The sequence below is a fragment of the Mobula birostris genome (assembly GCF_030028105.1).
Source record: "Mobula birostris isolate sMobBir1 chromosome 1 unlocalized genomic scaffold, sMobBir1.hap1 SUPER_1_unloc_1, whole genome shotgun sequence".
Classification (NCBI taxonomy): domain Eukaryota; kingdom Metazoa; phylum Chordata; class Chondrichthyes; order Myliobatiformes; family Myliobatidae; genus Mobula; species Mobula birostris.
In genome coordinates, this window is record NW_027274035.1 from 935,142 (window position 1) to 959,829 (window position 24,688).

The following is a 24,688-nucleotide window of genomic DNA, read 5'->3' on the forward strand; positions in this document are numbered from 1 at the left end:
ATGTTGAAGAGGTTTTGGCATCCCATGACGAAAAACTGATTGATGAAGAGCTGATGCAATTGGAAGAAGAAGGGATAACAATCGAAACCGAATACAGTAGCAAACGGACCGAAGGTGAAGATGCCCAGGAACTGAATGTGAAGCAACTGTGTGAGATTTTCGCTGCAATGATAAAGTACAACTTTAATTTTGAAAGGGTACATCAGTTTAGGGCATACAGTATTTGCAAGATGGTTTGAGTGCTTACAAAGATCTGTATGATAGAAAAATGCGCGCGGCTCAGCAGTCAAGCAAGCCTTCACATCAGCCACAGCAGATGATGAACCTCAACCTTCGACATCGAGGCGGGCAGACATAGAAGACAATGACCTGCCTGCCCTAATGGAAACAGACGACACCTCAGTGTCCCACCACCCCAACCCCCAGGCTGCGGACAGATACCGATTCGCGGAGAATGCAGCGGTAGCCAGGAGGCACAAAGCACATCTTTAAGAAAAAAGCCGAAATAAACATGCTAATTAATCAGGTGCCGCCCAGCACGTAATTGTCAACCCAGATCAGAGTTGATTGCTGATTGCATCGCCTCTGACCTGGGCCGACATGTACGTGCCAGGCAGCACCTAATTAATTATCATGTTTATTTCTGCTTTTTTCTTAAAGATGTGTTGTGTGCCTCCCGGCTACTGCTGTGCCCCTGCATGCTTCGCAAATCAGTATCGGTCGCTGCGCAGAGGGTGGGGGCCACTGCACCACCCCAACCTGCAACGACTCAGCCTAACACATCATCATCAGTGTGCTCAGCGCTGTTCCAATTCCGGTAAGTGATACTACACTGTACATACATTATTTCTACTTTATATAGGCTATGTATTTTTACGTGTTATTTGGTATGATTTGGCAGCTTCATAGCTTAAAGGTTACTGGAGAGAGTGTTTTTGCCAACAGCGCTTGCGTGAGATTTTCTGCCGAGAGCACTTGCGTGAGATTTTTGCTATGGCGAACAGTGCCAGCAATGATTGTGGAAAAGTATTTCTACTTTATATAGGCTGTGTATTTATCATATCATTCCTGCTTTTACTATATGTTACTGTTATTTTAGGTTTTATGTGTTATTTGGTATGATTTGGCTGGTTATTTTTGGGTCTGCGAACACTCACAAAATTTTCCCATATAAGTAAATAGTAATTGCTTCTTTGCTTTATGACATTCCGGCTTACGAACTGTTTCATAGGAATGCTCTATCTTCGGATGGCGGGGGAAACCTGTATAGACGATTGCATCCTCCAAATCTTCATTTTCATTTTAACATTCAAGATGATTGTTGATGCCCTCAAATTCTTCATAGCTCCTAACTTGCTAAAGTAGTGAAATCACTTCATTTTCACTCACATCCATTCTGGCATTTCCAAGCCTGAATGTTTGAAACTGCAGTGAGCAAAACGGTTCCGAATTGTCTTACTGCTTAGTTCTCGCCAACAATTGCAGACAAAAATCACTGCTTTTTGAACTCAAACACACACTTCTAACCCTATTTAAAAATTGTTCACTATAAGCCTGGCAATAGTGCCTAATGGCCGCACAACTCCATGTGACTGACGGTAGATAGGAACTGTTTGGCAACAGTCTCCTTTTCTAATTAAATGGCATAGTGTCCCAAATAAACAAGTGGAATCCCGGCCATGTTCTCAATTAGATTTTATGTTTTCTTTCCAATATTTTTATTAGTTTTTACGTAGAAGAATACAGAGTACAAGAAAGTATATATGAAAGGTCAAAAAAGATTTAAAAACTATCAATTACATTATATCTATTCATAACAACAATCTCATTACCCTGTATTCATGTAAGTTAATCAAAAGTTATATTGAAATATACTAATTTATTACAAAAAAAGCGTCTAACCCCCACCAAGACCGAAGCTGTTTACTAAGGAGAGAAAAAAAAGGTAAAGTACCTTCTCATATAATAAAAATTAATAATAGCCAACATCTGAATTTAAACAACAAATTGAAGGTTTTGAAAATAATTCAGAAAAAGTCCCCAAAATGTTTGAAAGTCTTGATGTGATTCAGAAATTGAACAATGCATCTTCCCTAAATCTAAGTGTGACATAACGCCGCATAAGCATTGGGCATGAGTAGGAGGAAAAACATCTTTCCATTTAGACAAAAGCGCCCTCCTAGCTTTAAGAGAACTAAAGGCCAAAATATGTAAATCAGATGTCTTCAGTTTGATATCTTGTCCTGCAACAATACCGAATAGGGCTGTCAGAGGATTAGGCTTAAAATTGACTTTGAAAAGTAAAGAGAAAGTTTGAAAAACTTCCTTCCAATATTTTTCAGGACTCGGACAAGTCCAAAACACATGAATTAATGAAGTTTCTCCATTATTACATCTGTCACAGTAGGGAAGTATATCCGAATAAAAACGAGATAGCTTATCTTTAGTCATATGGACTCTATGTACCACCTTAAATTGTATGAGGGAATGGCGAGCACATAGCGATGAAGTATTAACCAGTTTAAAAATTTCATTCCAAGTTTCCTCAGATATTGATGTCTGTAAATCTTGTTCCTAGAGATTCTTAATTTTGTCTAAAGGAACGTTCCTCGTCTTCAGTAACATACCATAAATATTAGATATTGAACCATTATGAAAATGTGTCAAATTAAAAATTACATCTAGTAGGTTCTTATCTGAGCTTATAGGAAATGTACATAATTGAGATCTTAGAAACTCTCTGACTTGTAGATATCTAAAAAAGTGAGTTTTGGGTAAGCTATACTTAGCTGATAATTGCTCAAATTAAAAAAGATTTCCTCCAACAAACAGATCCCAAAAACATTTAATACCCAACCTGACCCATTCTTTAAAAACTAAATCAGTCAGGGGAGGTTTAAAAAAAATTAGAATAAGTGGGACTTGAAAGGGAAAATCTCAATAAACCAAAACGTTTTCTAAATTGTATCCAGATCCTCACAGTATGTTTAACTATTAATTTATCAGTTAGTCTACTTACAAATAAAGGAAGTGAGGATCCAAGAAGAGAAATAATAGAAAATTTATTAACAGAGTTAGCTCCTAAAGAAACCTATACCAGACAGTCTACATGATTAATATAATATAGCCAAAAGGTGATTTTATGCTTTAAGAGTTGTCCCAAATATGTGGCTGCGCCAATTAACTGATGTGTTCCAATGAACCATAATCATATATAAGGTTACACAAATAATTCACAAGAAAAGTACAGGTTTGGATTTTGTATCACTGTACTGTATTTACTTATTTACCTTATATTTTTGAACCTCAAGCCAGAAAAGAACATTATTCTCCATTAATTCTCCTTTGAATGACACAAACTGTTGAAATTGTTGGGCTGTTACTGGATTTAGCAAAGCTTTACGGAACACCACGATTTCTTTTGATGTGGAAATCCATTTGTTATTCATAAGCTGTTGGGAATATAACTTATCAGCGTCACTTACATCAGCTAATTTTCAAACACATTGGAAGAGAAATTAACATAGAACATTGTACTAAAATTTTGAATTGCCTGTGTTTACAATTTTCTGCAGTTGCTTTGCCATTGCCAATCCTTAGCTACCGTATATTGGACCAATGGGTTTTAGGGAGGGAAACAAGCTAACGGCAATTCATACCCATAAACTCCTTCAAACTACAAATGATGGGTTTTTTTTAAATCAATGTTAACTCTAATGTTTCACAGTAAAGAAAGATAGGCTTGGTGTGCTGGGATGGAGTTGTGAAATTTTTTGTCCCAGAAAGTGGACATAATTATTGATATATACACATTTAGTGTACGTCTTAGTCATGCTGTTTATCTGCTGGTTACTTTGGCAAGTCTGGAATTGCTGACTTGGGTTTGCCACTTGCACCATCTACTGATATACATCAATATTACACAGAGAACACAAGAAACTGAGGGTGCTGGATCACAAATTACTGGAGTAAATCATTGGGTTTGGCAGCATCTGTAGAGGGAAATGGACAGTCAAATGTTTTGGGCAGAGACCCTTCATTTGTCCCAGTTCTCTTCAATCCTTTAGCATGAAGAAATATTCTCCTTTTATTGAATATACTTAAATGACTTAGCCTCCATTCCATTTTGTTGTAGAGAACCTCACAGGTCCATCACCCTTTCACTAAAGAAATTTCTCCTCATCGCGGTTCTAAAGTGTTGGGTAGAGCAGGTGCCTCACAGCACCATAGACATTATTCTGGCGTCTTCCCACTTCATGTTCAGTCTGGAAGAAGAGTCTTGGCCTGAAATGTCGACTGTTCATTCATTTCTGTAGATGTTGCCTGACTTGCTGAGTTCCTCCAGCATTGTGTGTTTGTTGCCCCGGCTTAATTTTAATTGTTGCCTGGGGTGCTGTCCATGTGAAGTTGGCATGCTCTCCCTGTGACCCTATGGTGCTCCAGATTCCTGCTAAACCTCAAGGATGTGCACAGTGGTAGGTTTATTTGTCAATTTAAATTGCTCCTGGAATGTAGGTAAGTGGTAAAATCCAAGAGGAGTTATTGAGACGGTGAGGAGAATAAAATAGGATTACATAATTGGAGAGTTGACAGTCAGCATGGTTGAAAGACTTGTATTTGTGCATTGTTTCTGTCAGTACCTCCAGTTGAACTCTTGTCTTTTTGTGTGTTTCCCCCTAGATGTCAGTCCGTGGTTTTGTATTGCCATGTGCTCCTGTCCCTGCTCCAGCCCCTGTATTACTGAGTACTCCGTCTCTCAACTGTTTCTCATTATTACCTGTATTGCTGTCACCTTTGTCTCATTGTGCTCCACCTATCATCTGCCTCTCTGTTTATTGCTCAGTGTATTTCAGTCCTGTGTTTTCACTTGTTTGTTGCCAGATTGTGCCAGTGAGTTTTCCTGACCCTTTCCAGCATTTGTATCTGTACTCTGCCTGTCTGAATATTGACTCTGCCTATTTCCCAATTCTGGTTTTTGGATTTCTCTGAATGTTTTGATCTCTGCCTGTACTTTGACACCGACTTTTTTTGCACCTTGGGATTTGTTACTCAATTAATATCATTGTGTGCACAGCACTGGGTCTGTGATTGGATCCCTGCTCCAGTATCCTGACAGTTTCTCTATAATTCATGACTGTAAATACCAGATCCTACATCTCAAAGCTGTAACTCCTGGTCCGAGTGTCTCTGGCTATTGGGAACATATTTTCTGTATATAGTTGGTCAAGAACTGTTAGAGTTACATGGGTGTCTATGAGATCTCATCTCATTCTTCTAAAATCTAGTAGGCATAGGGCTAATTGGCCTTATCATTTCCTATACAGCCGTTCTGCTGCTCTAGGAATTAGTATAGTAAACTCCTTGAACTCCTCCTGTGACTAGAACATACTTCCTCAGAAACGCACATAAAATGCTGGAGGAACTCAACAGGGCAGACAACATCTATGGAAAAGATTAAACAGCCAATGTTTCAGGCTGAGTCCCTTCTTCAGGAATGAGAGGGAAGGGGGAGACAACTGAATTAAACTGTGGGGGGAGGGGAAAGAGGCTGGCTGGAAGCTGATAGGTGAGGCCAGGTGGGTGGGAAAGTTCAAGGGCTGGAGAAGAAAGGATCTGATCGGATGGAAGAGCAGACCAGAGAAAGGGAAGGAGGAGGGGACCCAGGGGGATGTAATAGGCAGACGAGAAGAAGTAAAAGTTTAGAGTGGGGAATAGAGCAAGAGAGGTGAAATTTTGTTCACCGGAAGGAGAAATTGATATTCTGGTTGAAAGGTATGCGGATAGAATATAATGTGTTGCTCCTCCACCCTGAGCGTGGTCTCATTTTGGCACAAGAGGAGGCCACGGATTGACTCGTAAGAATGGGAATGGGAATTGGAATCAGAATTAAAATGTTTGGCCACTGGGAGGTTCAACTTTTGGCATATGGAGTGGAGGTGCACAATGAAGCGGTCCCCCAAATTACAATGGGTCTCACAATTGTAGAGGATGCTGCATCGGGAGAACCAGACACAATAGATGACCCCAGCAGATTTACAGGTGAATTGTTTCCTCAACTGAAAAGACTGTTCGGGGTCCTGAATAGAGGTGATGGAGGAGATGTATGGATAGGTGGGGCACTAGGTCGCTTGCAGAGATAAGTGCCCGAAGGGGATTAGTGTGGAGGGACGAATGGACAAGGGAACCCCAGAGGGAGAAATCCCTGCAGAAAGCTGGGGGGGGTAGCTAAAGATATATTCAGTGGTAGGGTCCCTTTGGAGATGGCAGAAGTTGCGGAGACTCAAGGGGTGGTAGGTAAGGAAAAGAGGGACTCAATCACTATCATGATGACAGGAAGATAGGATGAGCTCAGACGTATAGGAAATGGAGGAGATGAGGGTGAGGGGGGCATCAATAGTAGAGGGAGGGAAACCCTGTTCTTTAAAGGAGGAGGACATCTCTGATGACTTGGACTGGAAAGCTGTGTGCTGGGAACAGGTGTGGCAAAGGCAAAGAAACTGAGAAAAGGGAATAGCATTTTTACAGGAGATAGGGTGGGAAAAGGTATAGCCAAGTTTACTATGGGAATCAGTAGGTCTATAAAAAATGTTGATTGTAGTTTGTCCCCAGAGATGGAGACAGAGAGATCAAGAAAAGGGAGGGAGGTGTCAGAGATGGTCCAAGTGAATTTTAGGGCAGGTTAGAGTTAGAGGCAAACTCAACATGGATGCATGAAGCAGCACCAATACAGTCGTCAATGTACTGGAGGAAGAGTTAGGGAGTATACCTAGACAAAGTTTCTAATATAGACTGTTCTACATAGCCATAAAAAAGGCAGGTTCAGGTTGGGCCCATGCAAGTGCCCATGCTATCCCTTGGGTTTGGAGAAAGTGGGAGGAGCTGAAGGAAAAATTGTTTTGGGTGAGGACTAGTTCTGCCAAGATGAGACCACCCTCAGGGTGGAGGAGCAACACCTTATATTTTGTCTACGTACTCTCCAACCTGATGGTATGAATATCGATTTCTTCTTCTGGTGAGCAAAATTTCTCCCCCACCCTCCATTCCCCACTCTGACCTTTCACTTCTTCTCACCTGCTTATTACATCCCCTTGGGTTCCGTCCTCTTTCCTTTTCTCCTATTGTCCACTCGCTTGTCCTATCAGATACTTTCTTCTCCAGCCCTTGACCTTTCCTGCCCAGCTGGCTTCACCAATCACTTCCCTGCCAGCCTCTTTCCCCTCCCCCACCATTTAATTCAGGCATCTCCCCCCGCCCCCAGTCCTGATGGAGGGTCTCGGCCCGAAATGTCAACTGTCTACTCTTTTCCATAGATGCTCTCTGAACTGCTGAGTTCCTCCAGCATTTTGTCTGTTGCTTTGGATTTCCAGCATCTGCAGATTTTCTCGTCTTTGTGATTTAATACTTCCTCAGACATGAAGACCAAAACTGCATATAAAATCCAGATGGATCTCATCACACTCTCATCAAGACACCCTCACCTCAGCAATCAATCCCTTTCTTAATCTGTCATCATTCAGAAAGTAATCTGTCCTCTTGTTTAGAAGAACAAGCACGTATCCATACTCATATACATCTGTCATGTCACTCATCTAAACTATCTAATCACAATTTCTTTGCATCCGCCTCATTCTTAGATTACCCTTAGTTTTATGTCATCTGCAAATTTGGAGGTATTACATTTAACTTCATCTTCAAAATTACTGACCCATTGTTATGAAGAGCTTCAGTGCTGCAGTACTTCACTGGTTATGCCAGTTACCTGGAAAAATCTCAAAATTCAAGTTTATTTATCACAAGTACTTCGAAGCACATGTGAAATGCACGGTTTGTGTTAACAAGCCAAAGCACCCGACCATGTGGCTGGGGGCAACTCGCAAGTGTCGTCACACATTCCCGTAATGCTTGGCAAAACGACAAAGTACACAACAAGCAATAAAACAAGTACCGTCCCTCCTTCCGGCCCATGCAATTACATAGACCTTCAATCCCAGGACAGGCCATCTTCATTCTCCAGCCTCCAGAGGACTCAGACTCAGATTCTTCGGCATTAGGCCTTTAACTTCCCCAATGGACTCGCAGAGATTCACAGACTCAGGGTCTGGCTACGGGCCCTAACTTCAGACTTCCCATTCGACTCTCTAGCCTCAAGCCTCAGCATCAACCCCAGGATCCGCCAATCACCATACACTAGGACTCCACCTAGACTAGCTTATTCCCACTCATTGTTTCCTACCTGTTAACCAGTTATTAATCCAGGCCTGTACATTATCCCTCAATTCTATATGCCTTAATCTCTTATGTGGGATTTTGTCTAAAGCATCCTGATGGACAAAATACACATCTTCAGGATCTCCTTTATCTATTGTGCCAATTATATCCCAGTAGGTTTGTTAAGTTCTTCCCCTGCCGTAAACACATGCTGACTTTGTCCAATCTCATTCATGCTTTCTGAGGATTCTGTAACTGTACCTTTATGATAGATATTTTTACCCCATCAATCCATTCTCATATCCAGCTTTAACACTGCTCAAAGCTTCCTGACAAGAAATCACACTTTGTAGACACTCTCAACTACTCAACCATATTTCTACATGACTCAAACTCTGACAAACACCTCTCCAGATGCAGCCAGTTAACTCTGTTCTAGAAGCAAAATCATTGGTCGTATTGTCAGTGGACAGTGCCTATTTACCTGAGGCCTCACTTTTGGTTGCCAAGGCAATTCAAATATGTTGTGTACAGTAAACAATCACAGAATGAAATTCATCCTGAGAGTGGGCAGAACCTTGGACATTACCTGACTGAGGCTACAACAGTCGGTATTGTAGGCAACACATTCAGTAAGATATTTGGTTAACATCTGCTGGCCAAAAATGTTTTTCAGTAAGTTGTGAGAGACTAGAAGACCTTCTTTCCAAGCTCCTATGTTGTTCTGTAATACTGTACATCAGGAGTGGCCAACCTTTTACATTCCATGTGTCAATTTTTTCACATACAAGTTCAGATGTGCCATACAACTCTTGTACCCCCATTCAATTCTTGTAAAAATGTTAATATAGACATATTTAGCATTTTTACATATATTGATTTGATATAAAAACAAGATAAACGTTACTTACCTTAATGAGACTTTTAACAAATATATTTTGTCTTCTTTTGATTTCTTCCTTTTTCTTAATCACATATTCTTTCCGTAACTCAGACCCAAGCACTAGCTTCAGTTTTCCTTCCATTTCAGTCTGATGTTGTGTTTTATAGTGTATATTAAGATCATGTCTTCTATTATGTGGGAAAGTGTTTTCACAAACAATGCACAACGGTTTTCCTGACGGACCCGCTATAAATAAGAACTCATTTTCCCACTGTTCATTGCGCCATTTCTAATCGTCCAATGCGCCACTTTTGGCGCATGCACCATAGGTTGGCCATCCCTGCCGTATATGATGTCATGATGGACATAATCTTTTACATTGTAATTCTGTTACTTAATCTCAAAAGGAGTTCTGAACAGTGTTTCTGTACAATTTGTGAAGAGTTCTTGGTTACATGGCAGAAATAAACTGCATTGACAAACTAAACTACTTTCTTCGGCATTATTGACTAAAAATTCATACTAACATTACTTCTGTAAACAACCCAAGAAAAGCTGGCTGTATTTCTCCACTTATTTCCCAGTCGTCCTCTGCAGCTGGATCCCACAAATCCTCACCTTCTTACTCTGCTGCAACATATGGTCCTCCAACACATCCAGCATTTTTACCTGGAGAACAAAGAAATAAAAGGTTAGATTTTAGGATCAGATTCTACAGAGAACCTAAGGATGTGAAGTGCTCTCTAATTAAACCTTTGCATATGCAGTGGCATACAAAAGTTTGGGCGCCCCTGGTCAAAATTTCTGTTACTGTGAATAGCTAAGTGGGTAAAATATGAACTGATTTCCGAAAGGCATAAAGTTAAAGATGACACATTTCTTTAATATTTTAAGCAAGAAAACTTTTTTATTTCCATCTTTTACAGTTTCAAAATAACAAAAAAGGCAAAGGGCCTGAAGCAAAAATTTGGGCACCCTGCATGGCAGTACTTAGTAACACCCCCTTTGGCAAGTATCACAGCTTGTAAATGCTTTTTGTAGCCAGCTAAGAGTCTTTCAATTCTTGTTTGAGGGATTTTCACCCATTCTTCCTTGCCAAAGGCTTCTAGCTCTGTGAGGTTCTTGGGTGGTTTTGCATGCACTGCTCTTTGAGGTCTATCCACAGATTCAGGGGACTGTGAGGGCCATGGCAAAACCATCAGCTTGCGCCTCTTCAGGTAGTCCATTGTGGATTTTGAAGTGTGTTTAGGATCATTATCCTGTTGTAGAAGCCATCCTCTTTACATCTTCGGCTTTTTTATAGACGGTGTGATGTTTGCTTCCAGAATTTGCTGGTAATTAATTGAATTCACTCTTCCCTCTACCAGTAAATGTTCCCCATGTCACTGGCTGAAACACAAGCCTAAAGTATGATCGATCCACCCCCGTGCTTAACAGTTGGAGAGGGGTTATTTTCATGAAAGTCTGCACCCTTTTTTCTCCAAACATACCTTTGCTCACTGCAGCCAAAAAGTTCTATTTTAACTTCGTCGGTCCACAGGACTTGTTTCTAAAATGCATCAGGCTTGTTTCGATGTTCACACGAGGAAATCTGCAGATGCTGGAATTTCAAGCAACACCCATAAAAATTGCTGGTGAACGCAGCAGGCCAGGCAGCATCTATAGGAAGAGGTACAGTCGACGTTATGGGCCGAGACCCTTCATCAGGACTAACTGAAAGAAGAGATCCTGACGAAGGGTCTTGGCCCGAAAGGTTCCTTTGAACCTTTTGAATAGAACTTTTTGGTCGCAATGAGCAAAGATGTTTGGAGAAAAAAGGTGCAGAATTTCATGAAAAGAACCCCTCTCCAAATGTTAAGCACAGGGGTGGATCAATCAGCCAGTGGCACAGGGAACATTTACTGGTAGAGGGAAGAATGAATTCAATTAAATACCAGCAAATTCTGGAAGCAAATATCTCATCGTCTGTAAAAAAGCCAAAGATGAAAAGAGGATGGCTTCTACAACAGGATAATGAACCTAAACATACTACAAAATCCACAATGGACTACCTCAAGAGGCGCAAGCTGAAGGTTTTGCCATGGCCCTCACAGTCCCCCGACCTAAACATCATCGAAAATCTGTGGATAGACCTCAAAAGAGCAGTGCATGCAAGACAGCCCAAAAATCTCACAGAACTAGAAGCCTTTGGCAAGGAAGAATGGGCGAAAATCTCCCAAACAAGAATTGAAAGACTCTTAGCTGGCTACAAAAAGCATTTACAAGCTGTGATATTTGCCAAAGGGGGTGTTACTAAGTACTGACCATGCAGGGTGCCCAAACTTTTGCTTTGGGGCCTTTTTCTTTTTTGTTATTTTGAAACTGTAAAAGATGGAAATAAAAAAAAGTGTTGTTGCTTAAAATATTAAAGAAATGTGTCATCTTTAACTTTATTCCTTTTGGAAATCAGTTCATCTTTTACTCGCTTAGCTATTCACAGTAACAGAAATTTTGACCAGGGGTGTCCAAACTTTTGCATGCCTCTGTATTTCACTTGATGATTTTCACATATTTGAATGTCAATTGTTTCAAAGTTCAGAAGTTTAAAGTTCAAAGTAAATGTTATTATCGAAGTACATATATGTCACCATATACAACCCATATTCATTTTCTTGTGGGATATACTCAGCAAATCTATAGAATTGTAAATATAACAAGATCAATGAAAGATCAACCAGAGTGCAGAAAACAACAAAATGTGCAAATGCAAATATAAATAAATAGCAACAAATAAGGAGAACAATACATAATAAGATGAAGAGCCCTTAGAGTGAGGTCATTGGTTGTAGGAGCATTCCAATGATGGGCAAGTGAGTGTAGTTATCCCCTTCTATTCAGAGCCTGATAGTTGAGGGGTGGTAACTGTTCTTGAACCTGGTGGATAGTAATGACCAATTGCTGAATTGGTAACTCTTTTACAGTATTCACTAAATTGCATTTTTCTACATTTTATGGCGAGTAATAATTAAAATAGATTTACTGTGTAGTTCCGAGTTGCTTGTTTTATTTCAAGATGCAGCACAGTAACAATAAGCCCACACCACCCAATTACATCCATGTGACCAATTAACCTAATATCCTGCACGTCTTTAGAATGTGGGAGGAAACCAACAGGGTCATAGACCCTGGGCTGCCACTTCTCAGCCCAGTTTTGCATCCTATCAATGTCCCACTGTAACTTCTGTCAGCCCTCCACACCATCCATTACACCACCAACCTTTGTGTTGTCAGCAAATTTACTAACCCATCCCTCCACTTCCTCATCTAGGTCATTTATAAAAATCACAACGAGTAGGGGTCCCAGAACAGATCCCTGAGGCACACCACTGGTGACTGGCCTCGATGAAGAATATAACCTGTCTACAGCCACTCTTTGCCTTCTGTGGGCAAGCCAGTTCTGGATCCACAAAGCAATGTCCCCTTGGATCCCATGCCTCCTTACTTACTCAATAATCCTTGCATGAAGTACCTTATCAAATGCCTTGCTAAAATCCATATACAGTACATCTACTACTCTACCTTCATCAATGTGTTTAGTCACATCCTCAAAAAATTCAATCAGGATCATAAGGCATGATCTGCCTTTGACAAAGCCATGCTGACTATTCCTAATCATATTATGCCTCTCCAAATGTTCATAAATCCTGCCTCTCAAGATCTTCTCCATCAATTTGCTAACTCACTGGTCTATAATATCCTGGGCTATCCCTACTCCCTTTCTTGAATAAGGGAAAAACATCTGCAGCCCTCCAATCCTCCGGAACCTCTCCCATCCTCATTGATGATGCAAAGATCATCACCAGAGGCTCAGCAATCTCCTCCCTCACTTCCCACAGTAGCCTGGGGTACAACCCATCCAGTCCCGGTGACTTTTCCAACTTGCTTTCCAAAAGCTCCAGTGCATCCTCTTTCTTAATATCTACATGCTCAAGCTTTTCAGTCCCCTGTAAGTCATCCCTACAATCGCCATGATCCTTTTCTGTAGTATATACTGAAGCAAAGTATTTCGAGAGGCTTTGAACTTTTTTTACTGTGCCCATGGTCTGTTCTTCATCAAGTTATGGTATTGTTGCACTGTTGTAACTATATGTTATAATTATGTGGTTTTTGTTAGTTTTTCAGTCTTGGTCTGTCCTGTGTTTCTGTGATATCACACCAGAGGAATGTTGTACCATTTCTTAATGCATACATTACTAAATGACAATAAAAGAGGACTGCGTGTCCTCATAATCTTAAAAAAAAAAGTAACTTTTCTATTTCCTCCGGTTCCATACACACTTTTCCACTGTCACACTTCATTGGTCCTATTCTCTTACATCTTATTCTCTTGCTCTTCACATACTTGCAGAATGCCTTGGGGTTTTCCTTAACCCTATCTGCCAGATCCTTCTGGCTTTCCTAATTTCATTCTTAAGCTCCTTCCTGCTAGCCTTATAACCTTTTAGATCTCTATCATTACCTATTTTTTTGAAATTTTTCTAAGCTCTTTTTTTTTGACGAGATTTACAACAGCCTTTGTACACCCTGGTTTTTGTACTCTACCATCCTTTCGCTGTCTCACTGGAACATAGCTATGCAGAACCCCATGCAAATATACCCTGAACATTTGCCACATTTCTTCCATAAGTTTCCCTGAGAACACCTGTTTACAATTTATGCTTCTAAGTTCCTGCTCGATACCCTCATATTTCCCCTTACTCCAATTAAACGTTTCCCTAACTTGTCTGTTCCTATCCCTCTCCAATGCAATGGTAAAGGAGGTAGAGTTGTGATCACTATCTCCAAAATGCTGTCCCACTGAGACAGCTGTCACCTGACCAGGTTCATTTCCCAATACCAGATCAAGTACAGCGTCTCCTCTTGTAGGCTTATCTACATATTGTGTCAGGAAACCTTCCTGAACATACCTAACAAACTCCACCCCATCTAAACTCCTCACTCTAGGGAGATGCCAATCAATATTTGGGAAATATTGTTACAGGGAGGACATATAAATTTCTTACAGACAGCAGTGGGAATTGAACCCGGGTCACTGGGGCTATAATGGGTGTTTTGCTAACTACTGTTCTACCTCATAAACCATCTATGGTAAGGAGTTAATTTCCAGACTCTCTGCTTTGAAAACCAGATACATTATATAGCTGAGGAGAGGAGTGTTTTCAGAGCTTAGGCTTTCAGAATTCTCTCAGTAGCTTTACTTTACAGCAAGAAGTGATAAATATTTTAACTTCCCTAATGTTAACTGGATCACCAACAGAGCACAGGTTTTGTACAGTGTGGAACTCTTTAATATTTAATATGTACAAGAAAGTTTCCTTAATCGAAATATAAAGGGCCCTAGTAGAGAGGGTGTAACACTGAATCTCCTCTTAGAAACTGAGGTACAGCAAGTGACTGGTGTATCAGTGAGAGGGCACTTCAGGGCCAATGACCATAATTCCATTAGTTTATTTTGGAGAAAGGTAGAATTGGTCCACAAATAAGGGTTGTAAGTAGGTGCAAGGTCAATCTCTTAGGCACTATGCAGGAACTTAAAGATGTCATTTGGGTGACAGTATTTGAGGGTAAAGGGATGACTGCAAGTGGGAGGCTCTAAAATGGTGATATCGGTTCAACAGCAGGTTCTTGTCGGGGTGAAAGGAAAGCTTGCGTGTTTTGGAAGTCCTGATGGATGAGATGGTCAGGAAAAAAGTGTATAGTACGTGAGGTCTAGACAATTAGGATCACGTGAATCCCTCAATGAATACAAGAAGTGTAGGAAAACACTTAAGCAGGAAATCAGGATGGCAGAAACATAACAGGATCTGGCATTCAAGTTTAAGGAAAATTTCAAGAGATTTATTAAGAATATAAAGGGGACTAGGGAGAGCATAGGTCCCCCTTAAAGATCAGCATGACCCATCTATGTATGGAACCACTGTAGACCGAGTGACATTTTTAAAGAACATTTTTATCAGTTTTTTTTTTACTGTGGAGAAGACCATGGAAGTTAAGACATTGAAGCAAATTAGTTGCAATGTCTTGAACCATTTCTAAGTTAACAAAAAGCAGGTAGTCGTGACCCTAAAGCACATGAAGGTTGATAAATTCCCTCTGCCTGACCAAGTGCATCCTTGGATTGTGTGGGAAGCTGAGGACAAAATTGTTGAGGTCCCTACAGAGATAGTTGTATCTTCTTTAACCATGGGTGAAGTTCCTGAAGACTAGAGAGTGGCTAATATTATGCTGTTATTTAAAGATGGCAACAAAGACAAGCCAGAGAACTACAGGCCAGTGAGCCTGATATCAATGGTGGGCAAGTTACTGGAGGAGATACTGAGGGACAGCGGCTATCAGTACTTAGATGGACAAGGAGTGATTAGGATAGTCAGCACTGCTTAGTGCATGGGAAATCATGTCCCACAAATCTAATAGAGTTCTTTGAAGACGTAATAACGATAACAAGGGAGTGGTTGGACAAGCTATGTCTTTAGTAAGGCTTTTGGTAAGATCCCACATGGAAGGCTAGCCTGGAAGGTTAGGTCACATGGCATCCAGGAAGAGCAGCAATAGTGAAGTGGATACAATATTGGTTTGATGGTACAAAGCAGAGGGTGTTGGGAATAGGGTGTTTCTTGGAGTGGGCATCTGTGACTATTGGGTACAACAGGGTTCAGATCTAGACCCTGAAATGTTGTTCGTCATTTATATAAATGATTTTGTTGAGCCTGTAAGAAAATGAATCTCAAGGTTGTATAATGTATGTATACTTTAATAATAAATGTCCTTTGAATTTTGAGCAAGGCACAGTTGGTAAGTTTGTAGATAACACAAACAGGTGCTGTTGTAGACAGTGGTTATCAAAATAGAAAGGGATCTTAATCCACTGGGTAAGTGGGCTGAGAAATGGCAACCAGATAAGTATGAGGTGCTTCATTTTGTGGAGTTCTTCGTAGTGAACAGTAGGACCCTGAAAAGTGCTGTACAACAGAGAGATGAAGGAATACCAGAACATTCTTCCATGGAAGGGGCATCACAGGGAAACAGGGTGGTAAAAGTGTTTCACATTGAGTATAAGAGTTGGGATATTAAGTCGTGGAAGCACAAGATATTGATGAAGCCGCACCTGAAATATTATGTGTAGATTTTCCTTCTGTGTTACAGAAAAGACTGGAAAAGATGCAATGAAGATTTACAACATTGTTGCTTGGACCCAAGAGCAAAGGAGTGCCAGGGTAAGCTGTGACTTCATTCCGTAAGACATAGGAGCAGAATTAGGCTATCTGGCCTATTGAGTCTGCTCCACTATTTTATCACGGCTGATCCATTTCCTTCTCAACCCCGTTCTCCTACCTTCTCCCTGTTACCCTTCATGCCCGGACTAATCAAGAACCTATTAACCTCCACCTTAAGTATATCCAATGACTTGGCCTCCACAGCTGCCTGTGGCAATGAATTCCACAGAGTCACCACCCTCTGGCTAAAGAAATTCCTCGTCACCTCTGTTCTAAATGGACATCCCTCTTTTCTGAGGCTGTGCCCTCTGGTCCTACACTCCCCCACCAGATGAAACATTCTCTCCATATCCACTCTAACTAGGCCTTTCAAGATTTGATAGGTTTCCATAAGATCCTCCATCATTCTTCTAAATTCTAGTGAGTAATGGCCCAGAACCATCAATTGGTCTGCTTACGATAAGTGATTCATTCCCAGAATCATTCTTTTAAAATTCCTCTGGACCCATTCCAAAGTCAGCACATCCTTTCTTAAATAAGAGGTCCAAAACTGCTCATAATACTCTAAGTGAGGCCTTACCAGTGCCTTATAAAACCTCATCATTACATAGAGTCCTAGGGAAGTACAGCACAGAAACAGGTCCTTGGCCCATCTAGTCCACATTGAAACCATTTCAACTGCCTACTCCCATCGACCTGCACCAAGACAATAGCCCTCCATATCTCTACTAGCCATGAACCTATCAAAACTTCTCTTAAAATTGAAATCGAGCTTGCATGGACCACTCTCTCACGACCCTCAGAGTGAAGACGTTTCCCCTCATGTCCCCCTTAAACTTCTCACCTTTCACCCTTAAGCTATGACCTCAGACTGTAGTCCCACCCAACTTCAGTGGAAAAAACCAGCTTGCATTTACCCTAGCTATAGCCCTCATAATTTTGTATACCTCTATTAAATCTCCTCTCTGTCGTCTTACGTTCCAAAGAATACAGCTCTAACCTACTCAATCTGCCCTTCTAACTCAGGTCCTCCAGTTCCAGCAACATCCTTGTAAATTTTCTCTGCACTCTTTCAATCTTGTTTACGTCTTTCCTGTTTGTAAGCATCCAAAACTGCACACAATACTCCAACTCAGGTCGCACCAACGTCTTATACAACTTCAGCATAACACGCCATCTCCTGTGCTCAATACATAGATAGTACATATGTACCTGTACTCCCAGATCCCTTTGTTCTACCACATCCCTCAGTGCCCTACAGTCCACTGTGTAAGACCTATCCTGGCTGGTCTTACCTCATCCTAAATACCGAGTGACCTCCTTGACCAGCCTCACATGTGGGATCTTGTCAAATGCCTTACGAAAGTCCATGTAGACAACATCTACTGCCTTGCCTTCATCCACTTTCCTGGTAACTTCCTCAAAAAACTCTACAAGATTGGTTAGATATGACCTAGAAGCTATGCTGCCTATCCTTAAACAGTCCACATCTATCCAAATACTTATACATCTGGTCCCTTAGAACATCTTCCAATAACTTTCCCAGAACTAATGTCAGACTTCCCCTTTCCCCTTACTGGTTTTTCACCTGGAACCTACCAGCCTTCTCCTTCCCACCCTCCCCCCACCTTCTTTATAGGGCCTCTGCCCCTTCCCCCTACAGTCCTGACAAAGGGTTCCAGCCCGAAACGTCGACCGATCTTTTCCACGGATGCTGCCTGACCTGCTGAGTTCCTCCAGCTTGTTGTGGATGTCAGACTCGCCAGCCTATAATTTCCTAGTTTATGTTTAGAGCCTTTTTTAAACAGCAAAACAACATTGGCTATCTTCCAATCCTCTGGTACCTCTCCTTTCACTAAGGGTGTTTTAAATATCTCTGCAATTTCTGCACTTCCTGAGGAAACACCTTATCAGGCCCTGGAGATTTACCCACACTTTTTTGACTCAGGGTAGGATACACCTCCTCCACTATAAATCTGTACAGGGTCCATGAAGTTGATGCTGCTCTGCCTCACTTCTAAAGACTCCATGTCTGTCTCCCAAGTAAATACGGATGCAACGAATGCATTTAAGATCTCTCCCATCTGTTTAGGCTCCACACATGGATAACCATTCTGGTCTTCCAGAGGACCAAATTTATCACTAGCAATCATCTTGCTCTTAATGTATGTAACCAGGTGACTGTTGAATACCATTTTTTATTGTTAAAGTGCACTAGTGCTACAATAGCTTCCTGTGCCTTTAAGAGAAAACAGTGGTGTCATTTTGCATGGGTGGAGTAGAACGAAGAGTTGCCATGTTCTAGAAAGGACGATGTTTGAATGCTTTTCCCAGGTTTGGTGAGGAAAGATTTTTGTGAGTAAATTGATCAGCCCTGGACAGCACGATTGCTAAGTTCCTTAATTGGCCTACTAGCGTGAGCGAGGAGAACTCATTTCAAGGTCTAGCCTATATGTGTTTGGAAGTTAAGCATATGTGTGTCAAATGTGAGTGACCTATTTATCATGTGCAGGTGGTTCTAGTAGACTCACCACTCTGGCTACAGTGGAACTATTTAGTGATGCTACAGCATAGTTTGGTATTGTTCGTGGTGATTTTTTGCAGTGTGAAATGGGCTTCAGCCTGTGCAATCCACATGGTAGCATGCTACTCCCAAAATGCCGCAGCTTCAAGTTACAGTATGTTATTTAGTAACTCTGGGATCGCCTAAGTCGTTTTATGTGCTTAACAAAAGCCACAGCCCTTTACTTCCATTACAAACCAACCAAAAGCAGTCGCCTTTCACTGATGTGATTATGCCAGACACTGTCTCCTAAAGTGAACACAACTCAATGAAGGCATTTATGAATTATGTAGAACAGTTTAAATTATGAACAATTTGTGTCATCTGTCACCTATTACATTACTCTAGGGGTGTATGAGGTGTCAGGGAGGGGTAGCACCTCTGGTGGGGGAACATGTCGCAGCCTTTTCAAGGCGGTTAGTCCACCTTTGGTCCCCACCTGGCACTCAGCTCCCACCTGTGGCTCCCCGTAGCTGTTTGCATGCGACAGTGGCCACACCCCGGGCAACGGCTTCAACAAGCCGGCTAAACCAGGTGAGAGTAGCCGACAGGTGAGATAGGGAGTTGTCTATCCCAACATGTGAAGACAGACACCGGTGGATTGAGCGGACGAGACCAGTGGAAGGTCCAACAGTCAAGAAGGTGGTCTCTGCAAGCGTCGTGGAACGTGTCGAGCACGACAAGACACAGAAGACGTCCTGGTCATCCACTGCGCCTAGTCCCATCTCCAGCCGTCTAGACTCTGTCTTGCCACTGGATCCAGATGGGAATTGGGAAGAGAGAGTGAGGCTGATGCTGCGCAACTCTCCCTCACTTAAATCCAAGTCACGTGCTAGTCTCGACACCATCATAATGGTGTTGAGGTCCCCATCGACGTTGACGATGGATGAACATACACATTACCCTACAATAGAAAAATGAAGGGCTATATAGGAGAGAAGGGTTAGATTGATCTTAGAGTAGGTTTTAAGGTCAGCACAACATCATGCGCTGCAGGGCCTGTACTGTGCTGTATTGTTCTATGTTTTATGCGACTATATCTCTTAGTGAGATGAGATGTATTTATTCATATTTTCAATGTGTATAATGTACAGGGTTGGTGGGATTCTAATGTTGTTTGTATTGTTTTTTAGAATTGCCACTACCATATTGGTTTTGTATATTTTGTTTTAGTTATTTTCGTAATGCATACGTAACAAGGGTGTAGTCTGAAGTTAAGATGAGATTGTAATAGCGGGAACTGTTTTTCTTATTTATTTTGTCGACTTTATTTTGATACCCTCTTTCTGCAATAAAACATCTAAAACAGATAAAGGAATTTAATACACGAAAAAGTATTTGTTGTCTTGTGTGTGTATTTTTCCCCAGGCTACATGTACCAGTAAAATCCCTTAGGATTCTCCTTCATCTTGTTATGCTGCCTTTTTGCTTTCCTGATTTCTTTCGTAAGCGTTCTCTTGCATCTTTGTACTCCATAAGCACCTCATTTGTTCCTACTTGCATTATCTGCTATGAAGCTCCTTTTTTTCTCATAACCAGGGCCTCAATATCTCTAGAAAACCAAAGTTCCCTACACTTGTTATACTTACCTTTTATTCTGACAGGCACATACAAGCTCTGTACTCTCAAAATTTCATATTTGAAGGCCTCACACTTTCCAAGTACACCTTTGACAGAAAATAGCTTGTCCCAATCCACACTTGCCAGATCATTTCCGTTACCTTCAAAATTGAATATTAACCCACGGACCAGACATATTTTCTATGAAACTAATGGCTTTGTGGTCATTGTGGCAAAGTATTCCCCTACACAAACTCCTGTTACCTGCCCTGTCTCATTCCCTAATAGCAGTTCCAGTATCGCACTCTCTCTTGTTGGGACTTCTGCATACTGATGAAGGAAACTTTCTCGACCAGATTTGACAATCTCTATCCCATCTAGTCCTTTTACAATACGGGATTCCCAGTCAATATGTGGAAAGCTAAAATCACCTACTAATACAGCCTTACATTTCTTGCAGCGGTCTGTGATCTCTTTACAAATTTGTTCCTCCCAGTCCCTCGGACTGTTGGATTGTCTGTAATATAGCCCTATTAATGTGGTCATACCTTTCTCATTTTTTATTGCCACCCATAACACCTCCTGAGTTCTCCAGTCTGTCCTGACGAAGCAGTATTTTCCCTGACTAGTAATGCCTCCCACTCTGTCAGGTCTAAAACAACAGAACTACAGAATACTGAGTTGCCAGTCCTGCCCCTCCTGCAGCCAAGTCTCACTACTGACATTAACTTGTTTTATTATTGTCACATGTACTGAGGTACAGTGAAAACTTGTCTTGCAAACTGTTCATACTAATCGATTCATTATAAGTGTGTTGAGTAGAACAGAGAATAGAACAATAGCAAAATGTCAAAAAAGTGCTATAGTTACAGAGAAAGTGTAGTGCAGGCAGATGGTATGGTGCAAGGTCACAACAACATAAACTGTGAGGCCAAGAGTCCATCTTATTTTACTAGGGAAGTATTCAATAGTCCTATAATAGTGGAATAGAATCTGTCCTTGACCCTGGTGGTTTTATCCTTTGGGATTTTTTTTATCTCTGCCTAATGGAGGAGAGAGAAGAGAACATTTCTGGGGTGGGTGGGGTCTTTAAATATGTTGGCTGTTTAGTCATGGAAGTGAGAAGTCTAGGCAGAGTCAATGAAAGGGAGGTTGGTTTCTGTGATCTCTTAAAGATGAGTAATAGTGTTCATAATTTTATGGACTATTCAGAAATGTAATGGTGGAGAGGAAGAAACTGTTTTAAAATGTTAACATGAGCCCTTACACTTCCTCCCTTACCACCATTCAGGGCCCCAGAAAGTCCTTCCAGGTGAGGCGACACTTCACCTGTGAGTCGGCTGGGGTGATATACTGCGTCCGGTTCTCCCGATGTGGCCTTCTATATATTGGTGAGACCCGACACAGACTGCGAGATCGTTTTGCTGAACACCTACGCTCTGTCCGCCAGAGAAAGCAGGATCTCCCAGTGGCCACACATTTTAAATCCACATCCCATTCCCATTCTGATATGTCTATTCACAGCCTCCTCTACTGTAAAGATGAAGCCACACTCAGGTTGGAGGAACAACACCTTATATTCTGTCTGGGTAGCCTCCAATCTGATGTCATGAACATTGACTTCTCTAACTTCTGCTAATGCCCCACCTCCCCCTCATACCCCATCCGTTATTTATTTATATACACACATTCTTTCTCTCTCTCTCTTTTTTCTCCCTCTGCCCTCTGACTATACCCCTTGCCCATCCTCCGGGTTTTCCACCCCCCACTTTCCTTCTCCCTGGGCCTCCTGTCCCATGATCCTCTCATATCCCCTTTGCCAATCACCTGTCCAGCTCTTGGCTCCATCCCTCCCCCTCCTGTCTTCTCCTATCATTTTGGATCTCCCCCTCCCCCTTCCCCTCCCACTTTCAAATCTCTTACTAGCTCTTCTTTCAGTTAGTCCTGACGAAGGGTCTCGGCCCACAACGTCAACTGTACCTCTTCCTAGAGATGCTGCCTGGCCTGCTGCGTTCACCAGCAACTTTGATGTGTGTTGTTTTAAAACGTTGAGTGTTTTAAGTCTCTTGTACCTTCTTCCCTGTTGTAGTAATGAGGAGAGGGATGCTTCTGGATTGTGCGAGTCTTTATAATGAATACCACCTTCTTGAGCTACCGCCTCTTGAAGGTGTCCTCAAAAGTGGGGAGGGTTTTGCCCGTGATGGAGCTGGCTGAGTCTACAGCCTTTTGCAGTCTCTCTTGATGCTATGCATTGGAACCTCCATGTCAGCCAGTGATGCAACCAGTCAGAATGCTCTCGACTGTACATCTGTAGAACCTTGTTAGTCTTCAATGACAAGATGAATCTCTTTAAGCTTTTAACAAAGTAGAGATGCTGGTGTACCTTCTTCATGGCTGTATCTGTATTTTGAGCCCTGTATGTTGACACCAAGGAACTTGCAGTTGCTCCCACTTTCCACCACTGAACCCTCATTGAGGACAGGTGCATGGTCACCTGTCTTCCCCTTCCTAAAGTTCACAATCAACTCATTGGTCTTGCTAACGGAGAGGACAGGAACATTTTTAATTGGGGAAGGGCAAATTATGAGGCTGTAAGGCTGGAACTTGCGGGTATGAACTGGGATGCTGTTTTTGCAGGGAAATGTACTATGGATGTGTGGTTGATGTTTAGGGATCTCTTGCAGGATGTTAGGGATAAATTTGTCGCAGTGAGGAAGATAAAGAATGGTAGGGTGAAGGCAGCATGGGTGACCAGTGAGGTGGAAAATCTAGTCAGGTGGAAGGCGGCAGCATACATGAGGTTTAGGAAGCGAGGATCAAATGGATCAATTGAAGAATATAAGGAAGCAAGAAAGGAGCTTAAGAAGGGGCTGAGAAGACCAAGGCGGGGGTATAAAAAGGCCTTGGCGAGTAGGTTAAAGGAAAACCCCAAGGCATTCTTCAATTATGTGAAGAACAAAAGGATGACAGGAGTGAAGGTAGGACCGATTAGAGATAAAGGTGGGAAGATGTGTCTAGAGGCTGTAGAAGTGAGCGAGGTCCTCAATGATTACTTCTCTTCTGTATTCACCAATGAGAGGGAACTTGATGACGGTGAGGACAATATTAGTGAGGTTGATGTTCTGGAGTATGCTGATATTAAGGGAGAGGAGGCTTTGGAGTTGTTAAAATACATTAGGACGGATAAGTCCCCGGGGCCTGACGGAATATTCCCCAGGCCGCTCCACGAGGCGAGGGAAGAGATTGCTGAGCCTCTGGCTAGGATCTTTATGTCCTTGTTGTCCACTGGAATGGTACCGGAGGATTGGAGAGAGGCGAATATTGTCCCCTTGTTCAAAAAAGGTAGTAGGGATAATCTGGGTAATTATAGACCAGTGGGCCTTACGACTGTGGTGGGAAAGCTGTTGGGAAAGATTCTTAGAGATAGGATCTATGGGCATTTAGAGAATCATGGTCTGATCAGGGGCAGTCAGCATGGCTTTGTGAAGGGCAGATTGTGTCTAACAAGCCTGATAAAGTTCTTTGAGGAGGTGACCAGGCATATAGATGAGGGTAGTGCAGTGGATGTGATCTATATGGATTTTAGTAAGGCATTTGACAAGGTTCCACACAGTAGGCTTATTCAGAAAGTCAGAAGGCATGGGATCCAGGGAAGTTTGGGCAGGTGGATTCAGAATTGGCTTGCCTGCAGAAGGCAGAGGGTCGTGGTGGAGGGAGTACATTCAGATTGGAGGGTTGTGACTCCTGGTGTCCCACAAGGATCAGTTCTGGGACCTCTACTTTTCGTGATTTTTATTAATGACCTTGATGTGGGGGTAGAAGGGTGGGTTGGCAAGTTTGCAGATGGCACAAAGGTTGGTGATGCTGTAGATAGTTTAGAGGATTGTCGAAGATTGCAGAGAGATTTTGATAGGATGCAGAAGTGGGCTGAGAAGTGGCAGATGGAGTTCAACCCAGAGAAGTGTGAGGTGGTACACCTTGGAAGGACAAACTCTAAGGCAGAGTACAAAGTAAATGGCAGAATACTTGGTAGTGTGGACGAGCAGAGGGAAGTGGGGGTACATGTCCACAGATCCCTGAAAGTTGCCTCACAGGTAGATAGGGTAGTTAAGAAAGCTCATGGGGTGTTAGCTTTCATAAGTCGAAGGGTAGAGTTTCAGAGTCGCAAGGTAATGATGCAGCTCTATAAAACTCCGGTTAGGCCACACTTGGAGTACTGTG

At 41.9% G+C, this 24,688-nt stretch overlaps 1 protein-coding gene across 1 annotated transcript in view; it reads right to left on the bottom strand.

The window, feature by feature from the left end:
* Positions 1-24,688, bottom strand: part of LOC140191985 (regulator of G-protein signaling 22-like) — a 204,855-nt gene that overhangs the window by 17,382 nt on the left and 162,785 nt on the right. The window contains exons 19-21 of the mRNA XM_072249889.1: positions 9,700-9,760; positions 9,615-9,622; positions 3,291-3,452 (exon numbers count right to left, since the gene is read on the bottom strand). Coding sequence (XP_072105990.1) covers positions 3,291-3,452; positions 9,615-9,622; positions 9,700-9,760 — 231 coding nt within the window. The remainder of the gene's footprint in view (positions 1-3,290; positions 3,453-9,614; positions 9,623-9,699; positions 9,761-24,688) is intronic.